We start from the raw sequence: 17,039 nt of genomic DNA, 5'->3' as shown, positions 1-17,039 counted from the left end.
AGACATTTATGACGTGTTAACGAAATAGATATTTATGAGACTTCATATTGAAGAAATAGAACACGTTTAGAAGACAAATGATTCATTTATTGTATGTGCATAAAGGTCAATCAAGAATCATCAGACAAAAAAACAAAGAGAAAATGAAAACCTATCGTCTACCCCCAGAAATATCCTGACCCAATCTGTACCCTCCGACCTTCTCCCACTCAACCTTTTGTCGAGTAATGGGCAGCTGTCGTCGCAAGCTCTTGAAAGCGCCTTCGGCCAGTCTGCTAAAGCCTCGGTTAAGCTCCTCCTGGTGATCGCGCTCGGCGGCGGCGATTTTGGAAATAATCGAATCGGCAGAAACAGAAGGCACGGAGATGGACACTGGTTTGCTGTTGCTCAGCGCCACGTTGCCGTCTTCGTAGTAGTGCACGTCGACGTGGATGTTGCCGGTGATTGTGGCCGAGGAGGAGGAAACGGGGACTTGGTAGATTGAGCGGTAGCGGCCATTCCTGTTTATTTATATTAGAACCGTGTGTAAATAACTCTACATGACTCTTTGCTGCGACAAACCAGTAGTTGTTGGGAGAGTATCTGTTGGCGACCAGCACGATGGCAACGGCAGAGTCATCTTCAATCGGGTACACTCCGTAGGACGAGGTGGGATAATGTTCCTTAGCGTGAGCAGAAACAGATTTGAGGAGCGATTTCCTGTTTTTCCTCGTCTCAGTTTTAATACCAAATCTAACGGTCAACAAGATACATACACGAGATCGGCATTTTGAGAATCAAAAGAGTATGACTGGGCGTCGGAAGCTGTCTGTTCAACCATGTTCTTTAGTCGCTACCCTCAATTTTAAAAGACAAATAAACAAGCTCACCTGAGTAACGTGGTCAAATTCAAACGATGTTGAGCTCTCAATGTCGTAGTATCGGTCTCCGTCCAGCTGGTTGAACTCACTAACCAGCACCTGTTCCGCATAGCGATCAGTTTGGGGTTTCCAAACACATGTTTCGTGGTGAGTTGTTATACCTCTTGGCTGCTTCCAGGCAGCTTCACCGTGGTTAGTTGTGTTTCGTTGTATTTCTTGAAAGCAGGCTCGAGCGATGGGATGATGTCCGGGCCGTCAGCGGTGAGGGCTTTGATGTCTGTGTGCTGTCAAGTCAATACTCGTTCCGGTGAAATTGACACGCGCGTATCAGTAGGCAACGATTGGGGACTGACCGTTCACGACTTCAGATAACTGGATTCATCGCGGACTGTTAGCATGAGGGAAGCTTCAGACATAGCGGGACGGACGAACCTCTCCTGGGGGAGCTCCCTCGATGAACGACGACGCAATGTCAACCGTTGAACTCATGGCTGCGGTGTGTTGCGGAATGTTGGTGCAATAAATCAATTATACAGGATTGATCAGTTCGTTCCACAGGGAATCGCCGAGCGAGTGTACAATGTGAAGTTGGTGATGCTCGCGGGGTAGAAACACTGTCCGCGGCGACTAGCGCCATTGCGGCTGTTCCTGCCAAGAAATACAGGCTGAAACCATGGCAGTGGAATAATTTCAGATAGATAGCATTAGAATAAATATATTCTCATAAATATAGACACCGGCCCAGCCCATCAATGGTATACCACTAAACGCTATGAAATAATAGTACAAATAGAACAGGAAAAGAAATTGTACAGCAAGCAACCCGCTCATTCAATGCTCATATTCATTAGTCCGTCATTGGTTTCGTTCATTCCCTGCAGGCCTATACGCTTGACACCACCGTTTGTGTTGTTGAGGTTTTGTTCAGGGAAAAGTGGTGTAAGAGACTTGGGAGGTACAATCCACGCATTGGCATCTTTGACGATCGGCGAATGTGTCAAGATGGGGCTGCTCTGTACGCTCATGCCAGGAGACACTGCCCGTCGTTTGAATGACTCTGGGTCCAGATCATCGTCACGTCGGCGTTTGCGGTGGAATTCGCTTGCTAGGGGCGGATTGCCAGTGTGAGGCCCTGGAGACCGTCGGCCAGTGTCTCTTCCAATCGTTGACTGCGGAGTTTCCATTGCAGTGTCTTCGTTCATACCTGAAGATTGCGTTGACATACGACCTGGAGGAGGCGGAGTTCGATAGCGTCCGTCGAATGTTTCCCAGAACTTGGCGCCACCAGAATTCAGTGAGGCTTGATTGGAAAAGCTGCTTTCGGGATTTGAGACCGGATTCTCTTCCGACACAGATGCAGTCGATGTGAGCTCCTCTAATTTATCCAGAGGGAAAGTAGGACTTGTCGCTTCTGTAGTAGAATCACTCTCGCGGACCTGCCGGATAACTTCTGCTTCTCGTTTGGCTTCGCTGTCTAGAGGAGCACTTTCCTCTATTAAAGCGGCTCGAACGCGGGAAAAGGTCTTGGGTTTGGGCTGTAGGATATCAGTAAGATTCTCGAAATACCACAGTGACATAACTTACCAGCAAGTTTCCACGACGAGTGACGGCTCGACGAATCACTCCTCGTGGGCCAGCGTCGACTCCGCCTGCTGGGCTATCGCCCCTAATTGCTCTGCTGTCCCCATCGTCGCTCATGTCTGAAAGGTGCAGATCCCTGGTTCCCAAGCTCAAGCTTTCTCGTCGTGATTGCACTGCTCCCTTGGTCATTTCACGAGCAAAATATCCCCCACTAGAGGCCTCGATGCTTTTTAAAACGGGCGGTGACAAGGGGGCTGGACTAGGTTTTGAGCTATTCCCACTGGCGCTGCTCGAACTATGACGACTATTACGGGATTTGCGAAACCGTGCCCGTTGAAAACTGACCAGACTGGCGGCAGCTGGAGAGTAGCCACCCATCCAGTCATTGCCTGGACTAGGGACTGGGGCGCCGAAAGGATTGGCCAGGCTGCCTATCATTTTACTCGCTTGTGGTGTGGCTGTGATCATCATGTCGTCGCGATCCGGGTTCATCGACTCGTCATCATCGTCTTCACTACTGCTGGTGTCTGACTCCATCATGTTGACGCTCGAAACTGAGCTGGACAATCCGGTTCGATCGCCTGGGATGCTGCTGGATTGTGGCCCCATGCCTACACCAGGTGACCCAAATGTAGGTGGGCCACCTCGTCGCTGCGGGATATTGATTCCACGGCTGCCAATGCTGGGGGAGGATTCTGGTGATGATTCGGCGAGAGTAGAGTGGTGGAGATTTGTGCAAGCGCGAGAAAAGTCCAAGCCGCGTGAGCGACGTGGTATGGCTGATGCAGGTGATCCGTATATCTGCGCCGCATCAAGTTTGGGGGAAAGAGGAGCGCGAGTTGTCGCGGCTGATTGTCCTGGAGTAGAAGCCGCTGCTCGGGGGAGTTGGAGAGTGAGACCATGCGCTGATGGCTGACGAGCTGGAGTCCTTTGCGGGGTTGTGGGGGGGTTAGTCAGGGCGATGTCGTCTTTCGTTGACGGTGGAAAGTCCCGAAGAGGTGATGGTTGTAAGAGGGTATGTTTCGCTGCATCCGACAAAGAGCGGGACTTTGGTGACACTCGTGGCGGTTGGAGGGCCGTTTGGTCACTGCTGCTGGTGTTCTCTTCACTATCTGACTGCTCAGCATGTCGTGACATCTGCCTCCGCAGCCAGTAGGATTCGGCGACTTTCGTCGTCTCAGACGACAAAGATCTGATGGGGGTTGTGGTTGTCGACATCGTAGACGGCGCTTTCGACATGGCGGGCTGATCCATATTTGTCGTATCAATAGAGTATTATCGACGTCTGCGAGGTTGTAAGTAGGGCTCAAGGCGCCATTCTTGGTTGGTTCGTGGAAAGACTGTTGAGAGACTGTTGAAAGAGATATTCGGATGTACAGACGCAGATGCGAGCTCTGGGCGCTTAGGAAGTTGGAAGGAGACGAAGACACGGATGGGAGCTAAGTATGGCAAAACCGTACGTCCAGGTCGACACAATGGAGCAGGCAGATTTCAGAGGATATTGAGGGCTGTGAGTTGATGAAGACGGCGTTCTTTCGCAGGTCTTGCATCCGGACTGCGCTGACGTCGAGCCAGGCGTAACGCCGAGATTGGCCAATCAGGGGAGCCGGATGCAGCATCCCCGCTTCACATGACGCCAAGCCGTGCTTAGTCAGTCTTGGCGTTTATCGATAAATCATGTACCACTACGCGATGTACTACAGCGGTTACTTGCAACTTTCAAGACGAACAGGAATCTCTGATGCGTTGGAGATCTACTGTGAGACCAGCAAATATGTTACATGGCCTAATATACAGCTCGCTTGCCCCTGCGCCTTTGGACCAGAAAACGGCCAGCGCATCGATGATCTTCGGCCGGGAACGACAAAAAAAAACAACCCATGCTCAGCTTTAATTAACCACGATATGCCTTCACTTATTCAGACCTTACTATCCGGGTGCACTTCTCTTGCGCTGGACCCATGATTGGAATACGCAGGGGGTGGTGAGGTTGATGAATGCGGTTCATCGATGGACTCTGTTTGAAACGACTTGGCTGGCGACTGGTCTCGCCTTGGGGTTGGAGGGGCCAAGGAAAACTCGTTATAGTCGGGGTCGCGCGATAACGAATGTGAGTTGCTAAAGGGATCGCCATATGCGGGTCCTTGATATTGGGTATGCGAGGGCTCGTAAAGATCGATTTCTAGAGACTCTCGTTCCTTGGCGTCGTCGGCGGCAGAGAGCTTCCGCTTGCGCCTGGCGATGATAAAGATAACGATGCCAGCGACGACCAGGACACTGTCCATGAGTATATTAGCCTAGATCTCGCCCCGCGAACTTGCAGCAAAAAAGGCTCACACTCCCGTTACCGCAGCAGGCACAGCATCTGTCAGAAGATGGGACGTTGGTTTCTCACAATTGCCCTCTTCCTCGCAGTCTCGACGGTAGAAATGAAAGATGGACTCCATCGTGAGACGGCGAGCAGGCAGGTCGGTGAGCAAGGGAGTGACGAGAGGCGCCGACGTGGAGACGCGTTGCAATAGGGAGCGACACAAAGGAAGCACGACAGCTTCGGTTGGCTGCAGAGCGACAGCAGGACTAGTGATACTTAAGGAAGGTAGAGAGCGCCAAAGCCATGGCAGGAACAATCGAAGAAGTACGAAGGCAGCGACCCGCAAGTGGCCGATGTTGGCTGCGAAACGCAGGAATGAGAATAATGACACCCCTTTTAATTTAGCACCGCAAACATGCAGGGCTAGCCCGGACGCGGTTAGCGTGGTGTACTCTGGCGAGGCTGAGCCTGAGGCCTGTCTCACCAAGGCGGAAAGGACAATGCCGTTCAATGATAATAATAATATTGCACTACCGGTCGAGGGCAAGCATAGCATGGCCAAGACTAACAATAATATAGTACGTGATAATAAGACAGGGTGCAGAATGAAGCCTTTCTGGAATCGGATCTTATCGAAGCGCCCCGCATTCCCCACACATTGCTACGTGGATCGTATTTATAGTCGTAGTAGTAGTAGAAGTACGAGCAATAGTCGCATTCATAAAATGGACACATCTTTCAACTTCTTTGACAGCGCTCCAACAAAGACACGCTGGGAATGTTGGTGAGTCGATACGGTGGTGACTATGCGGAAACAAGACAATACTGTTTTTTACTTGCATGTTACAGAATCGTTACCTCCGATTTGCCAATACGCTGGGCGCTTAGAACTTACCCGTATGCAGGGTGTATCTTGTAATTGCATGGTATATTCGTACTATCGTATTATATCCGTAGTCTCTCTGTGCTCACATTTCACAAGAATGAAAATCTCTTCTCTTTTACCTTTTCATCTCTTTTTGATCCTCGCCCGCATCTCCGGTGATGGGGCAATCAACACACATTGCTCTCTCCCTTTCTTCTTCTCTTAAACCTCCATAAGCAAAATAAATACACAAGTACAATCAATATTATATAGTTCGTATTGAAAAATACGCAGGCGTGATCAGGGGCCGCAGGAGGCTCATTGGGCCCGCCAATCAGCAGCGCTGGCAGGCCTCCACCAGCCCCACCGCTCGCGCCTGCTCGATAAGAAGTCCAGCGCGAAGTGCTGCAAAAGTACAGAAAAAGAACCACATCATCAATCACCGCCGCTCCCCATTTGCACGCTCAGCCTGCGCCAACAGCAGATGCTGCAGTCCCAGCAGGCCGCATATCTGCACCCTGCACCCTGCCAGACTTGCCGCCCGCCTTGTTCTTCCTTCCCCCTATCACCGACCGCATTCTCGCGCTGCCGCCAGCCCCAGCCTGATCACTCGCCATGGCCGCCTCGCCCGGCACCGCTTCCATCGAGGATCTCACCGAAGACCTCGAGCTTCACAAAGCCCTTCTGCAAAGCCTTTTAGAGACCCGCCCCGGCGCCACCGAAGATGCAATGGACCTCCAGACAACTATTAAACAGCTCCAGCGCCAGCTGGCCCAACGTCGCGGCCTTCCCCCACCATTATCTCCTCGTCCTGAGACTACTTCACGTCCTCCTCCCCAGCTCGACGGTCCCAATACCCAAGAGACTACATCGCTCGTGGACGATTTTGCATCCGATCACCCATCTCTCAATCGGCCCACCCTCGCCTACCGAGAGTCGCCGCTTTCCACGCCTCGACGAGAACGCCCGAGTACCCCTGGCAGTTCCTTAAACACGCCACCTTTGTCGAACCAAATGGCTATTCGCGCTGACTCCCCCGTCGGCTCTGACCCTATTGATCCTGTCGATGAAGACGGTGATGACGCACAGCTCCGCAGGCTTCTTGGTCTAGATGACGCATTTACAGAGGGACAGTACGAGGCAGAAAAATGGCTGGAAGAGCGTCTGGAGCAGGAACGACGGGACGAAGAGTTTGCAAGGCGCCTTCAATCACAGTGGGAGGACCCCTTGTCCGGTCTGTCAAACGGATCTTCGCCAGCCCCTGCTCGCCCCAACTGGTCAACAAATCCAGTGAATGCTGGCATGGGCTATCCGTATGAACCCCAAGGCCGCCCGCCTCCTTATGGTTCTTATGTCCCTTCAGCTACTGGTTCCAATATGGGCCCCCTGCCGTTCCACCACCAGCAACACTCCCATACAGCCACCCCATTCTACCCCGACAGCATAACCCTGATGCCACGAACACCGACACGCAATAATCCTGACGTGATCATGAGCGACAGCAGTGACAGTGACGTTGCTGAGGTGTCCCCTGAAGACTTTCATCGACGTCAGCATTATGCCCTTCCTCATGCTACCCAGTGGCCCTCTAGTAAAATCCCGCCTCCTGTTCCTCCGAGTTACCAAGCAACCAGAGAGATCATGAACAATGTTCTCCACAACACGGTCGATCAAGCGAGGCGTATGGGCCTTCCCTTTTTCAACAGTCCTTTATTCGCAAACACTGGGTATGTATTCCACCCCCGTTGCCCTTGTGTGCTAGCTAACCCCCCTAGTGATGCCGATGGCACTGATTCCAGACAAGCTCAACTTGAACTGAAAGAGATGCTGGAAAATCTACGACCAGATTCCGAACTGTCAAAGGACAAGTGGGAAGGAACTCCAGAAGCCTTACAGTTCCCTCTTCTCGACCATCAAAAGCTTGGACTGGCGTGGATGAAATCCATGGAAGAAGGCACCAACAAGGGTGGAATCCTCGCTGATGACATGGGTCTGGGCAAAACCATGCAAGCCATCGCTCTCATGGTGACGCGGCCACCTCCCGACTCGACTAGAAAGACAACATTGATTATCGCGCCCGTCGCCTTGATGCAGCAGTGGAGTCGCGAAATTGACCGAATGCTTCGACCCGAATCCAAACTAAAGACGTATATTTTGCATGGAGACAAACGCAGGACCACCTTCGACAGACTGCGGACATACGATGTGGTGCTAACGACGTTCGGCACTCTTGCGTCTGAACTCAAGCGGAAAGATGAATGGGAAAACAGGCGGCGATTTGCTGGGCAGAATAGTGCCAATATCATCGCAGAAGCTTCATCGTTGCCCCTTCTCGGTCCAGAGAGCACCTGGTACCGCGTTATCATCGACGAAGCCCAGTGCATAAAGAACCGCACCACGAAAGGAGCTCTTGCCTGTTGTTCACTCAATTCTACCTATCGATGGTGTATGAGTGGTACTCCGATGATGAATAACGTGGGCGAGCTGCATTCGCTACTCAAGTTCTTGCGAATTCGCCCATACAATAGCCTGGAACTGTTCTCAAGGGTAAGTGTGTCACGATTATTGTATTATGAAGTGATATATACTAACTCAACATTTCAACTCGCAGGATTTCACGAAACCTCTGAAATCAACAAATCCCACTGCACAAAAGAAAGCTCTTCAACAGCTGCAGGTTGTCCTAAAAGCGGTACTTTTGCGCCGAACGAAATACTCCAAGATAGACGGCAAGCCTATTCTCAGTCTCCCTCCTCGCGTCAGCGAAAAGGTCCACGCTATTTTTAGCAACGATGAGGAGGAGCTCTATAGGGGACTGGAAACGAAAACACAGATCCAATTCAATAGGTATCTAAACAACAATTCTGTCGGCCGAAACTATTCAAACATTCTCGTGTTGCTGCTCCGTCTGCGGCAAGCCTGTTGCCATCCTCATTTGATCAACGATCTTAGTGTAGACATTAGTGCCTTCACTGAAAGCGTCGACCTGGTTGAGAATGCAAAGCAATTCGGGCCAGACGTTATCCGCCGGTTGAAAGAAAACGAGCCACTGGAGTGCCCTGTCTGCATAGATGCCGTGGAAAATCCTGTGATCTTCTATCCTTGTGGTCATGCGACTTGTGCCGAATGCTTTGCTAGGATCTCCGACCCAGCTCTTGCCATCCAACAGGGTAATGATGGTCAAGTCGATGCAAAGTGTCCAAATTGCCGGGCCAAAATTGACCCAAAGAAAGTGACCGATAACGTCACGTTCAAGAAGGTCCATTTTCCGCAGGAAGGATCAGAAGATGCAGGCATTCCAGAAACAACTGGAAACGACGATGACAATGAAGATTCCGACTCGGACTTCGATTCGGACGATAGTGATGACGACGACGACGATTTGGAAGACTTTATTGTACCCGATGATTACAACGAATCGGAGCACGGGGGATCGTCCAAGAAGCGCAGTAAAAAGCGGAAACTGAACAAGAGCAGGAACAAATCATCGAAGAAGCCCAAGAAAACCCTGGCTGTTCTCCGGAAGGAGGGGCAGAGGAACATCGCTGCAAAGCGCAAATACCTAAAACGGCTGGAAAGGGACTGGCAGCCCAGTGCAAAGATTGAGAAAGCGCTAGAAATTCTGGAAAAGACGCGAAGCGCCGGCCAGGGCGAGAAAACCATCATATTCAGCCAGTTCACATCTCTTTTGGATCTCTTGGAAGTTCCCATCCATCGCAATGGTTGGAAATACCGCCGGTACGATGGCAGCATGAACCCAGCAGACCGCAACGAAGCCGTGCTGGATTTCACCGACAACCCAGAGTGCGACATTATGTTGGTGTCGTTGAAGGCCGGTAACTCTGGTCTCAACCTCGTGGCCGCTTCCCAAGTCATAATTTTCGACCCATTTTGGAACCCATACATTGAAGAACAAGCCATCGACCGTGCTCACCGTCTGGGCCAGATGCGTACTGTGCAAATCCACCGTATCTTGATCCAGAACACTGTTGAGGACCGCATTTTGGAGCTTCAGCAGAAGAAGCGCGAGATTATCGAGGGTGCCTTGGACGAGAATGCAGCCAAACAAATTTCTCGTCTTGGAATCACCGAGCTCAAATTTCTTTTCGTAAGTACTTCTTTTGACATTTATTATATCGGACACGACTAACCAGATTGATTTTTTAGAATGTCAGATAGACATCTCGACAATCTTTTTTCCCCAAATATTTCCCTCGGTTCTTTTTTGTTTTTCTTTTCACTTTCTTTTCGGTTTTGTCTCTCTTTTTTGTCTTTTTCAATTGGTCTCGGATGGATGGAGTTTGATGGTGTGACCCGGAATACTCAATCAAGGCGAACTGATACCCCCAGCGCTGTCAGGACAGCTGCCACACCCATCTATGGTTTTCTTTACATTCATTTTATGTACTTTTTTTTTAATCGTGTTTTTGTTTTTCGTTTAATTTTATCAACTAAAAAGTAATAAAACTCGACGAGTTTATTTCCACCTAACATCCTCGGCTCGTACTTTGACTAGATAATTGCACATGTAGGATTGATTCATTCAACGTTGAAAAGAGATTGATTTTTTGGTAATAAAAAAAAAGACAAATGAAAATCATGTAATCTAAGAAGAAGAAAAAAAACAACAGAAAATAAATAAAAGACAACAAAAACAGAGGAAATAGACAAGGAAACAAGTCAAGAAAACATTGAATCCCATCGGTTCATCATGCAAGTCACTTTAAAGCTATGATTTTTTTTTTTTTAAAAAAACCAACAGCCCTCAGTGACTCGCCATTGCTCCCCCTTTTTTTGGTTTTCAACATGCTCCTTCTTCTTCTTCTTAATCAAATAGTGTGATGAATTTCCTTGTCTAATAGGAGAGTTATAGTTAAGATATGGCTTGCTGTACCCCCCAAGTTTGAATTCCCCGGTCCCGTCCCATCATCGATCATATGAATTCGTCCAGTTTGAATTATAATTTCTTTTTTTCCTTGTTTTTTTTTTTCTTAAAAGAGGTTGTGGTGATTAAGGTAACGTGTGAAGATATGCTGATGTGTTATTTACAGCAAATCTGCGTCCTCCTCATCAGGCAAAGGCTGGGCAGCAGCGTCGGTCAATTCCTGCTGGTACTTGGCCATAACCTCGGGGTCGACTTGGACCTCGGGGGGAGCGAGAGCCGGAGCAGCAACGAACTCCTAAAAAAAAATCGCATGTTAGATGGGATGAACAAATTTCACCGGGTGAAGTACAGGAAAGAAAAAAACGTACCAGGGTCTGGTTGCCGACCAGCTTGCGAGCAAGCCACAAGAATGGCTTCTCAAAGTTGTAGTTGGACTTGGCGGAGATATCGTAGTACTGCAGGTTCTTCTTGCGGTGGAAAGTGATGGTCTTGGCCTTGACTTTGCGCTCCTTCACATCGACCTTGTTACCGGTGAGAACAATGGGGATGTTCTCGCACACACGAACCAAGTCGCCTAAAACAACCGATTAGTTGACAACCCCCATACAAAAAATGAGCCGTAGAGATAACATACGGTGCCAGTTGGGAACGTTCTTGTACGTAATACGCGATGTGACGTCGAACATGATGATACCACATTGTCCGTTGATGTAATATCCATCACGGAGACCGCCGAACTTCTCCTGACCAGCAGTGTCCCAGACATCAAACTGAATAGCACCCAGGTTCTATCGACATGTCAGTGAGAAAAAGAAATTCCTTTTTCGATTCGAACTGGCGGGAGAGGACGTTTTAACGTACTGTGGTGAAACCCAGAGGGTGAACTTCCACGCCCAAAGTGGCGATGTACTTCTTCTCGAATTCACCAGTCAAGTGGCGCTTGACGAAAGTGGTCTATAACTCAGCGATAGGTGTTAGTTGATGATTCTCTCAGCGCGCGATGATGATTATTATGTCGATATCGGCGTTGTGCCCGTACGGGGAGGAAGGGTAGGAATTTTTTCCCCAAAGAGCGGGGTTACGCCGGATGCGCTTGCGATTCTCGCGGCAGGAGAGATTGTGAGGCGAAACAGGGCTTCCGAGAGAAGAGTTCGATATCAACTTGCCTTTCCAGTACCACCGTCACCGACCAAGACGAGCTTGAAGGTGGGGATTTGTTGTTCAGCCATGTTGTTGGAATGACGTGATGCAGAAAATGATCAAAAGCAAATCAACCGAAAGAAACAGGGGAACCCTATTCGCAGTCAAGAGTCCAGCGATGAGTTGGGGAATTTTGGTTTTTGATCGCAACAGAACAGAGGCAAGCGTGTCACAGATCGTTGTGGACGCAAGGGTGACAAAAAGAGAAGACCGTTTTGGCGATGGAATTTTCGACGCCGGGCGGTGACAACAAACGACGGGAGCGGTCACGTGAGCAAGCAGATTTTGCCCCTCACTCTGAGCAGCCCCTCCGGGTCAGTGCGATGCGAGTCAGCGGAGCTAGAGAGAACTTAGAGTAGTTACTACTAGGCGGGGCCAAAAAAGTAAATAAATAAAACCGGGATTTTCGTCGCTATTTAATATTATTTAACAAAAGAATCCGGAGTACCTGACTATCAAGCTACCGGTAGGCTGCCGCTCTCGGAGAACACCGCTGCGAAATGACGCTATTTGATAGTGGTAGTTGTTTGGGCTGTCTGTCTACAAGGCTGACATGGCAGCCTTGTCCTGTAGATAATAGGCCATCTTAATTACAAATCCATTGTTTTTGGCCCAGACATCACAGCCTAACGCGGCGGTTTTGAATTTTGCGCTTGCGTGGAATGACTTGTGTATGCAAATATGCCGAAATTTTCCACCCTAAACGCCAAATGCTCAATAATAAACTCTCGTGTCATTCGTGGCCCTCATCGCTCCGTCACAATGGTACCAGGTGGCAACCTAGAAGACCACGACCGCCCCAGTTACGTCGAGGAGTTAGGCTTAGATGCAACTCGCTGCTGCCTTGTCCGGACTCGTTCTGCCGTACCACTTTGACCACGACCGGTCGCTAGCAAGTTTGTCAGCCGTTCACTCGTTCGTGATCACGGAAGAGATATAGCCTTACCCCTTCGTTCTGTTGTACAACCTCTCCAACCTTTGCCAGGCGCTCGTTATTTACCCAATTGACATTTCCGAAGCTGCGAATCGTGTCGCCGGGTTGGAGACCAGCTTGATCTGCGGGACTGCCGCTCGCAACACTATTGACTTTCGCAAAGGGAGTTTCGACAGTGCCCACTGATGACGCGGTGTTCAAGACAGGAATGGTCCGCAGGGACGCGGTGTTGTCTGCCGTTGCGTTTTGGCTCTGCTGTAGAATTTCAAAGTGTGCGTGTAGGCCTTTCTCCAAATGTTTCATGACTTCCTTGTGGTCGTTTCGGAGGTGTATAATACGAGCGCGAGTGGTACGGACTATAAAATCATATGAGTTAGACATATGGCTAAGCGTGCAGTGTATGAAAGCATACTTTGTGCCACATCGACGTCGTCGCGGGGATAACCGTCAAAGGTCGTCAAGGTTGTGTCCATGGTAACTCCTTGCTAAGCAGCAGTCATCAGCAGTCATAAAGTAACTCTCTATTCGAAAGTACTTACAGATGCAAGGACACCACTATAGGCTGATAGCTCGGTTTCGATGCGTTCTTTCTCGTTCATGAGCTCAACCATCGAGTGTTTAGTCAGATCTTTGAACCCTGTCCCCGCGGTCGTTGTCGGACCGGAGGGGACAGTAGGCGCGTGGATATTCTTATCCATAGGAATTCCCATATCATATAAATCAATAATTCATCAAGAGCTCATTATCGACAACAAGCGATGCGGTGCAGTTGAGTCGAGACGGACGGATGGCGCAGATCAACCCGCAGCGCCGATAGCACTTATCTAAGCTCCCCACAATTTGCCGCTTTTGTCTTTGTCGATGTTGTGATGGCTGGTGGACAACGTTGCTCTGGTTCACTGTTTTGTTTGTAGCGTGTCGCGGATAGTTTGTATATCAGGTAGAGTCAACAGCCTACTGCAAGGCGCCATATTTGTTAGAAATACAGGATCTCGAAAAACACTTGCGGTGCGCAACATATCCTCTCAACATCCATGTGTTGTTATGAGTCAGGTACAGGTACAAAATGTATGACTTTTCGAACTTTTGAAGAAATAAAATGAGTTGATACGTATCTGGATCGTATTCCACACTGTGAGATACCTGATTTAACAGCTATCGATCCGGCTGCTATACTAGAGACTTGATGATGCCTGAAGGGATGTTAACCCCCAAGGCTCTAGCGATGTCAGGTGTGATGGATCAGTAGATCATTGAAGATCTGTTAAGTGTCGTTTTATGAAGATGAGATTTTGTCGATCCCAAGGTCCTGCGCGTGTGATATCAAATTGTGGTAGCCGCATGAGTATAGTCAGGGGTATATGATATATAAACTCACCTCACCCACATTAAAAGCCACAGCTCATGCGCGACATCTGGGAATAAGCGACAGGGCTCTTTGAGGACAACTAACTGATTGTCAAAAGTGAAGTATTCTGAGACTGGCAGGAGTCTGGGTCGCCAAGTCACGGGTCGAGCACCCTGCGCGCCTTCCTTTTATGGCAGCTTGCCGCCAACGCCTTTCTTGACATTATCGGCCAAGATGTGCTATCAATGAACATAATCAGTTACACCACACCAAGTATCCATAGCAGTTGTCCTGCAACTGACCAGCATGTCTGTGTCTCATGGGGATCCTTTAGCGACGAGCTCTGATGCAGACCAGAAATCCGAATCTGCCATGGGCGAAGAGCCATGCGAACTTCTGCAACATGTCGGGGCTTCCCCTGATCAAACACCGCCGCTGGTATGTCCATCCTTGCTCACGCTCTCATCCGAGACCGATACGTCCGTTCTGTACCCGTGGACCAGATGGGTTGAGAGTCTCCGATCACGAAGTCGCCGAGGCCCCAAACCTTCAGCTCACGTCGATGGATGGTTCGATGGGCCGCCTGCTGCAATAGTAGGGGAGGGGAAATATCCACTCGCGCCATCTTGCCCGGGCATGGAGTCATGCGATCAAGTGTCTGGGTGCTCGTCATCAATCTTGGGAAGAGTGAAAACGGCAAGCATCAGCATCTCGACCTCGAGCGAACTGAAGTCACGGACAAATACCTTAACCAGCAATAGTATCGTCCCGTCGCGGCGATCTGTTGAAAGTACTCGGTCCACTTTATACGAAATGATGAGCCATGGTAGCAGGGTAAGAGCTGCCAAGAGGAGGCATATCCTGCGGGAGATTTATAGCTCTGAGGCGAATTACGTCCACGGGCTACAGACGCTCGTTCAAGTTGGTTATCCAGACACAATATCTCTCGGGGAATGCTAATTTATTTATCCAAAATAGATCCTATCGGCATATCTCACCATGCGACCAGCCATACTTCACGACTTGCAGCGTCTGTATGATATGCACGACTCTTTCAAGAAACGACTAGAGAGCATTAGTCCCCAGTCAGCAGAACCCAACACTCTTAGTGTTGCCCATGGAAAGCCCCGCATTATTCAAAAGATCCAGAGTCGGCCCCTGTTGAGGCGAAATCTGAGACGGCTTGTGAATGGAAAACAAACGAAGGACTGGGCAGATCCATCTGAAGCTTTGTTGGTGGCCATGGAGATTGATAGACTGGTGAGGATGGCGGCTTGCCTGTCCAAACACTGCTAATTTTATGACCAAGACAGCAGGGTTTGGCCTGTATGAAAGCTTCATCAGGACATTTGATGTTCTCGCCGAAGACTTGACAATCCTACGGCAGTCTCGACCTGCAGACGGATTCTGGGCAGAAGGCATTGAAGCCCTCTCCAAATCAGTCGATTCAACCCAGAGACGCAAAGAAAATGGCAAGAAGTCTTTGACTGTTGATGATCTCATGGCAAAGGTGGGACGATTTTCTCTCTCCCTTGAAGTTCCTCTTTCTAATTTACCTTTAGCCTGTTCAACGTGTTTGCAAGTATCGGTTACTCCTGGGTGAACTTCTCAAAACCATTCCAGAGGGTGAATATCCGCTGGCGCATTCAAAGATTAAAGTGGTTTTGGAGAAAAACGTGGAGGCAGTGGATAAAATCAACACAGTCGTCGGAAACCCTGACCTGCGGATGCGCATTGCGAGGACTATTTCGCTGCACGAGCGCCTTGAATATGACATCTCAGTAAGTTTGTCCATAAATAGAGGCGAAGTGGGTGCTGATTATTTTAGGGCACTGTTGAGAATGTTTATCAAGATCTGGGACCATTGATTCTTTGTGGAGTTCTTCATGTTGCATACAGCTCGCCGAATTGCGTGGATGGGCAGTACCTGGCTTGTATATTGTTTTCGAGCTACATTGTGCTTGCAAAGCCTCGAAACGACACCCGCAAGCTCACTCTCATTGCATCGATCTATCTTTCAGACATGACGGTTGACACTCTAATGAACGGACAAGGTAGGAATTCTGCGTATTCTCTTTCCGCAGTAAAGACTACTGACACCAATAGGCGTTGCTTGTCTCGATACCCCATTCTCTTGGAAAGTCGGTTTTCAGCATAATAAAATTCGACACGAACTCATTCTTAGCGCCTCTTCAGCTGCCGAAGAACGAACTTGGAAAACGGAAATCTTGAAAGCATCAGTTATGCCGTCGGACGAACTGCCGACATTATCACTAGAGGCGCGACGGTTTTCCTTCCTATCCATTCCTTTGAAGAAACTAGAAAACGACGATCGATCATTATTGCTCAATCGGACAGCTTCCTTGAGGTCGTTTTCTTCTCATGCACCCCTTCGCACACAGCAGCGGCAAATAATTGTCAAGAGAACGCACAACCCCGTTTACGATAATGAGGTTCGACAGCTTCAGGAGTCGGATTTGACGCGGTCTCGCTCTGTTGCCAAGAGTAACGTCAACTCCCCTACAGTACTATTGCCTCTACGATGGAGCCGCGTGAAACTAGAACGGAGCATTGGCGATATCTTCAGCCACGAGCTGCTTCCATACCCCGGGATGACACTAGGAGGCGCTGATTATCTCCAGACTCAAAGCATGATGCGCAGGTCTATCATACGTGGGATCTCGCTGCGTGGAGTTTTCACTAATCGGCGGTCTGCTTCTCTCGGCAAGGCGTCAGCTCTGTCTATAGATTCGGGCCAGGAGATCAAGAACGACGAAAGGGAAGCCAACGTAGATGATGTATCTAACGAGATGCAAGCTGCAGCACCCACATCCGACGAGGCCGGTCTCGAACGTCCGCAAAGCCCAGTTCCACAGCCATCGCAATCGATCAAACGGCGTGTAGTCAGGGCAACATCAGATAATGTCACGACAAGGGCGAATGAGAAGAGCAAGCCACGGTCCTTGTGGAAACGATGGCCATCTTCCCTGTCTGGATTTAGCCTGTTCAATTCCAGAAGCAGCGAAACTTAATCATTGCTGTTTGGTTTCGACAG

General features: G+C 49.4%; 5 protein-coding genes across 5 annotated transcripts; 2 read left to right on the top strand and 3 right to left on the bottom strand.

Moving 5' to 3' along the window:
• Positions 1-151: 151 nt before the first annotated feature.
• TRUGW13939_06634 (uncharacterized protein) lies at positions 152-3,695 on the bottom strand (the record flags this gene model as incomplete). Its single annotated transcript, XM_035489785.1, has 9 exons — positions 152-500; positions 562-699; positions 756-808; positions 870-959; positions 1,022-1,137; positions 1,214-1,232; positions 1,293-1,351; positions 1,750-2,395; positions 2,445-3,695. 9 exons carry the CDS (start codon positions 3,693-3,695, stop codon positions 152-154), a joined length of 2,721 nt encoding a protein of 906 aa, XP_035345678.1.
• A 665-nt stretch (positions 3,696-4,360) lies between these two features.
• On the bottom strand, positions 4,361-4,888 carry TRUGW13939_06633 (uncharacterized protein; the record flags this gene model as incomplete). Its single annotated transcript, XM_035489784.1, has 2 exons — positions 4,361-4,718; positions 4,779-4,888. 2 exons carry the CDS (start codon positions 4,886-4,888, stop codon positions 4,361-4,363), a joined length of 468 nt encoding a protein of 155 aa, XP_035345677.1.
• A 1,344-nt stretch (positions 4,889-6,232) lies between these two features.
• Positions 6,233-9,725, top strand: TRUGW13939_06632 (uncharacterized protein; the record flags this gene model as incomplete). Its single annotated transcript, XM_035489783.1, has 3 exons — positions 6,233-7,344; positions 7,393-8,164; positions 8,229-9,725. Coding segments are annotated over 3 exons (3,381 nt in total), but the record flags the coding sequence as incomplete, so codon positions are not given.
• Positions 9,726-10,662: 937 nt separating this feature from the next.
• Positions 10,663-13,346, bottom strand: TRUGW13939_06631 (uncharacterized protein; the record flags this gene model as incomplete). The annotated part of the gene is made up of 8 exons (XM_035489782.1): positions 10,663-10,797; positions 10,871-11,076; positions 11,137-11,290; positions 11,364-11,456; positions 12,472-12,591; positions 12,649-12,992; positions 13,049-13,121; positions 13,176-13,346. The coding sequence occupies 8 exons, from the start codon at positions 13,344-13,346 to the stop codon at positions 10,663-10,665; spliced, it is 1,296 nt and encodes a 431-aa protein (XP_035345675.1).
• Positions 13,347-14,290: 944 nt separating this feature from the next.
• On the top strand, positions 14,291-17,016 carry TRUGW13939_06630 (uncharacterized protein; the record flags this gene model as incomplete). The annotated part of the gene is made up of 6 exons (XM_035489781.1): positions 14,291-14,905; positions 14,963-15,244; positions 15,294-15,494; positions 15,547-15,765; positions 15,813-16,038; positions 16,091-17,016. The coding sequence occupies 6 exons, from the start codon at positions 14,291-14,293 to the stop codon at positions 17,014-17,016; spliced, it is 2,469 nt and encodes an 822-aa protein (XP_035345674.1).
• Between the last annotated feature and the right edge of the window lie 23 nt (positions 17,017-17,039).

Source organism: Talaromyces rugulosus, chromosome III (assembly GCF_013368755.1).
Source record: "Talaromyces rugulosus chromosome III, complete sequence".
Lineage (NCBI taxonomy): Eukaryota > Fungi > Ascomycota > Eurotiomycetes > Eurotiales > Trichocomaceae > Talaromyces > Talaromyces rugulosus.
Note: the sequence above shows the minus strand (reverse complement) of the source record. Positions and strands in the feature narration are given on the sequence as shown.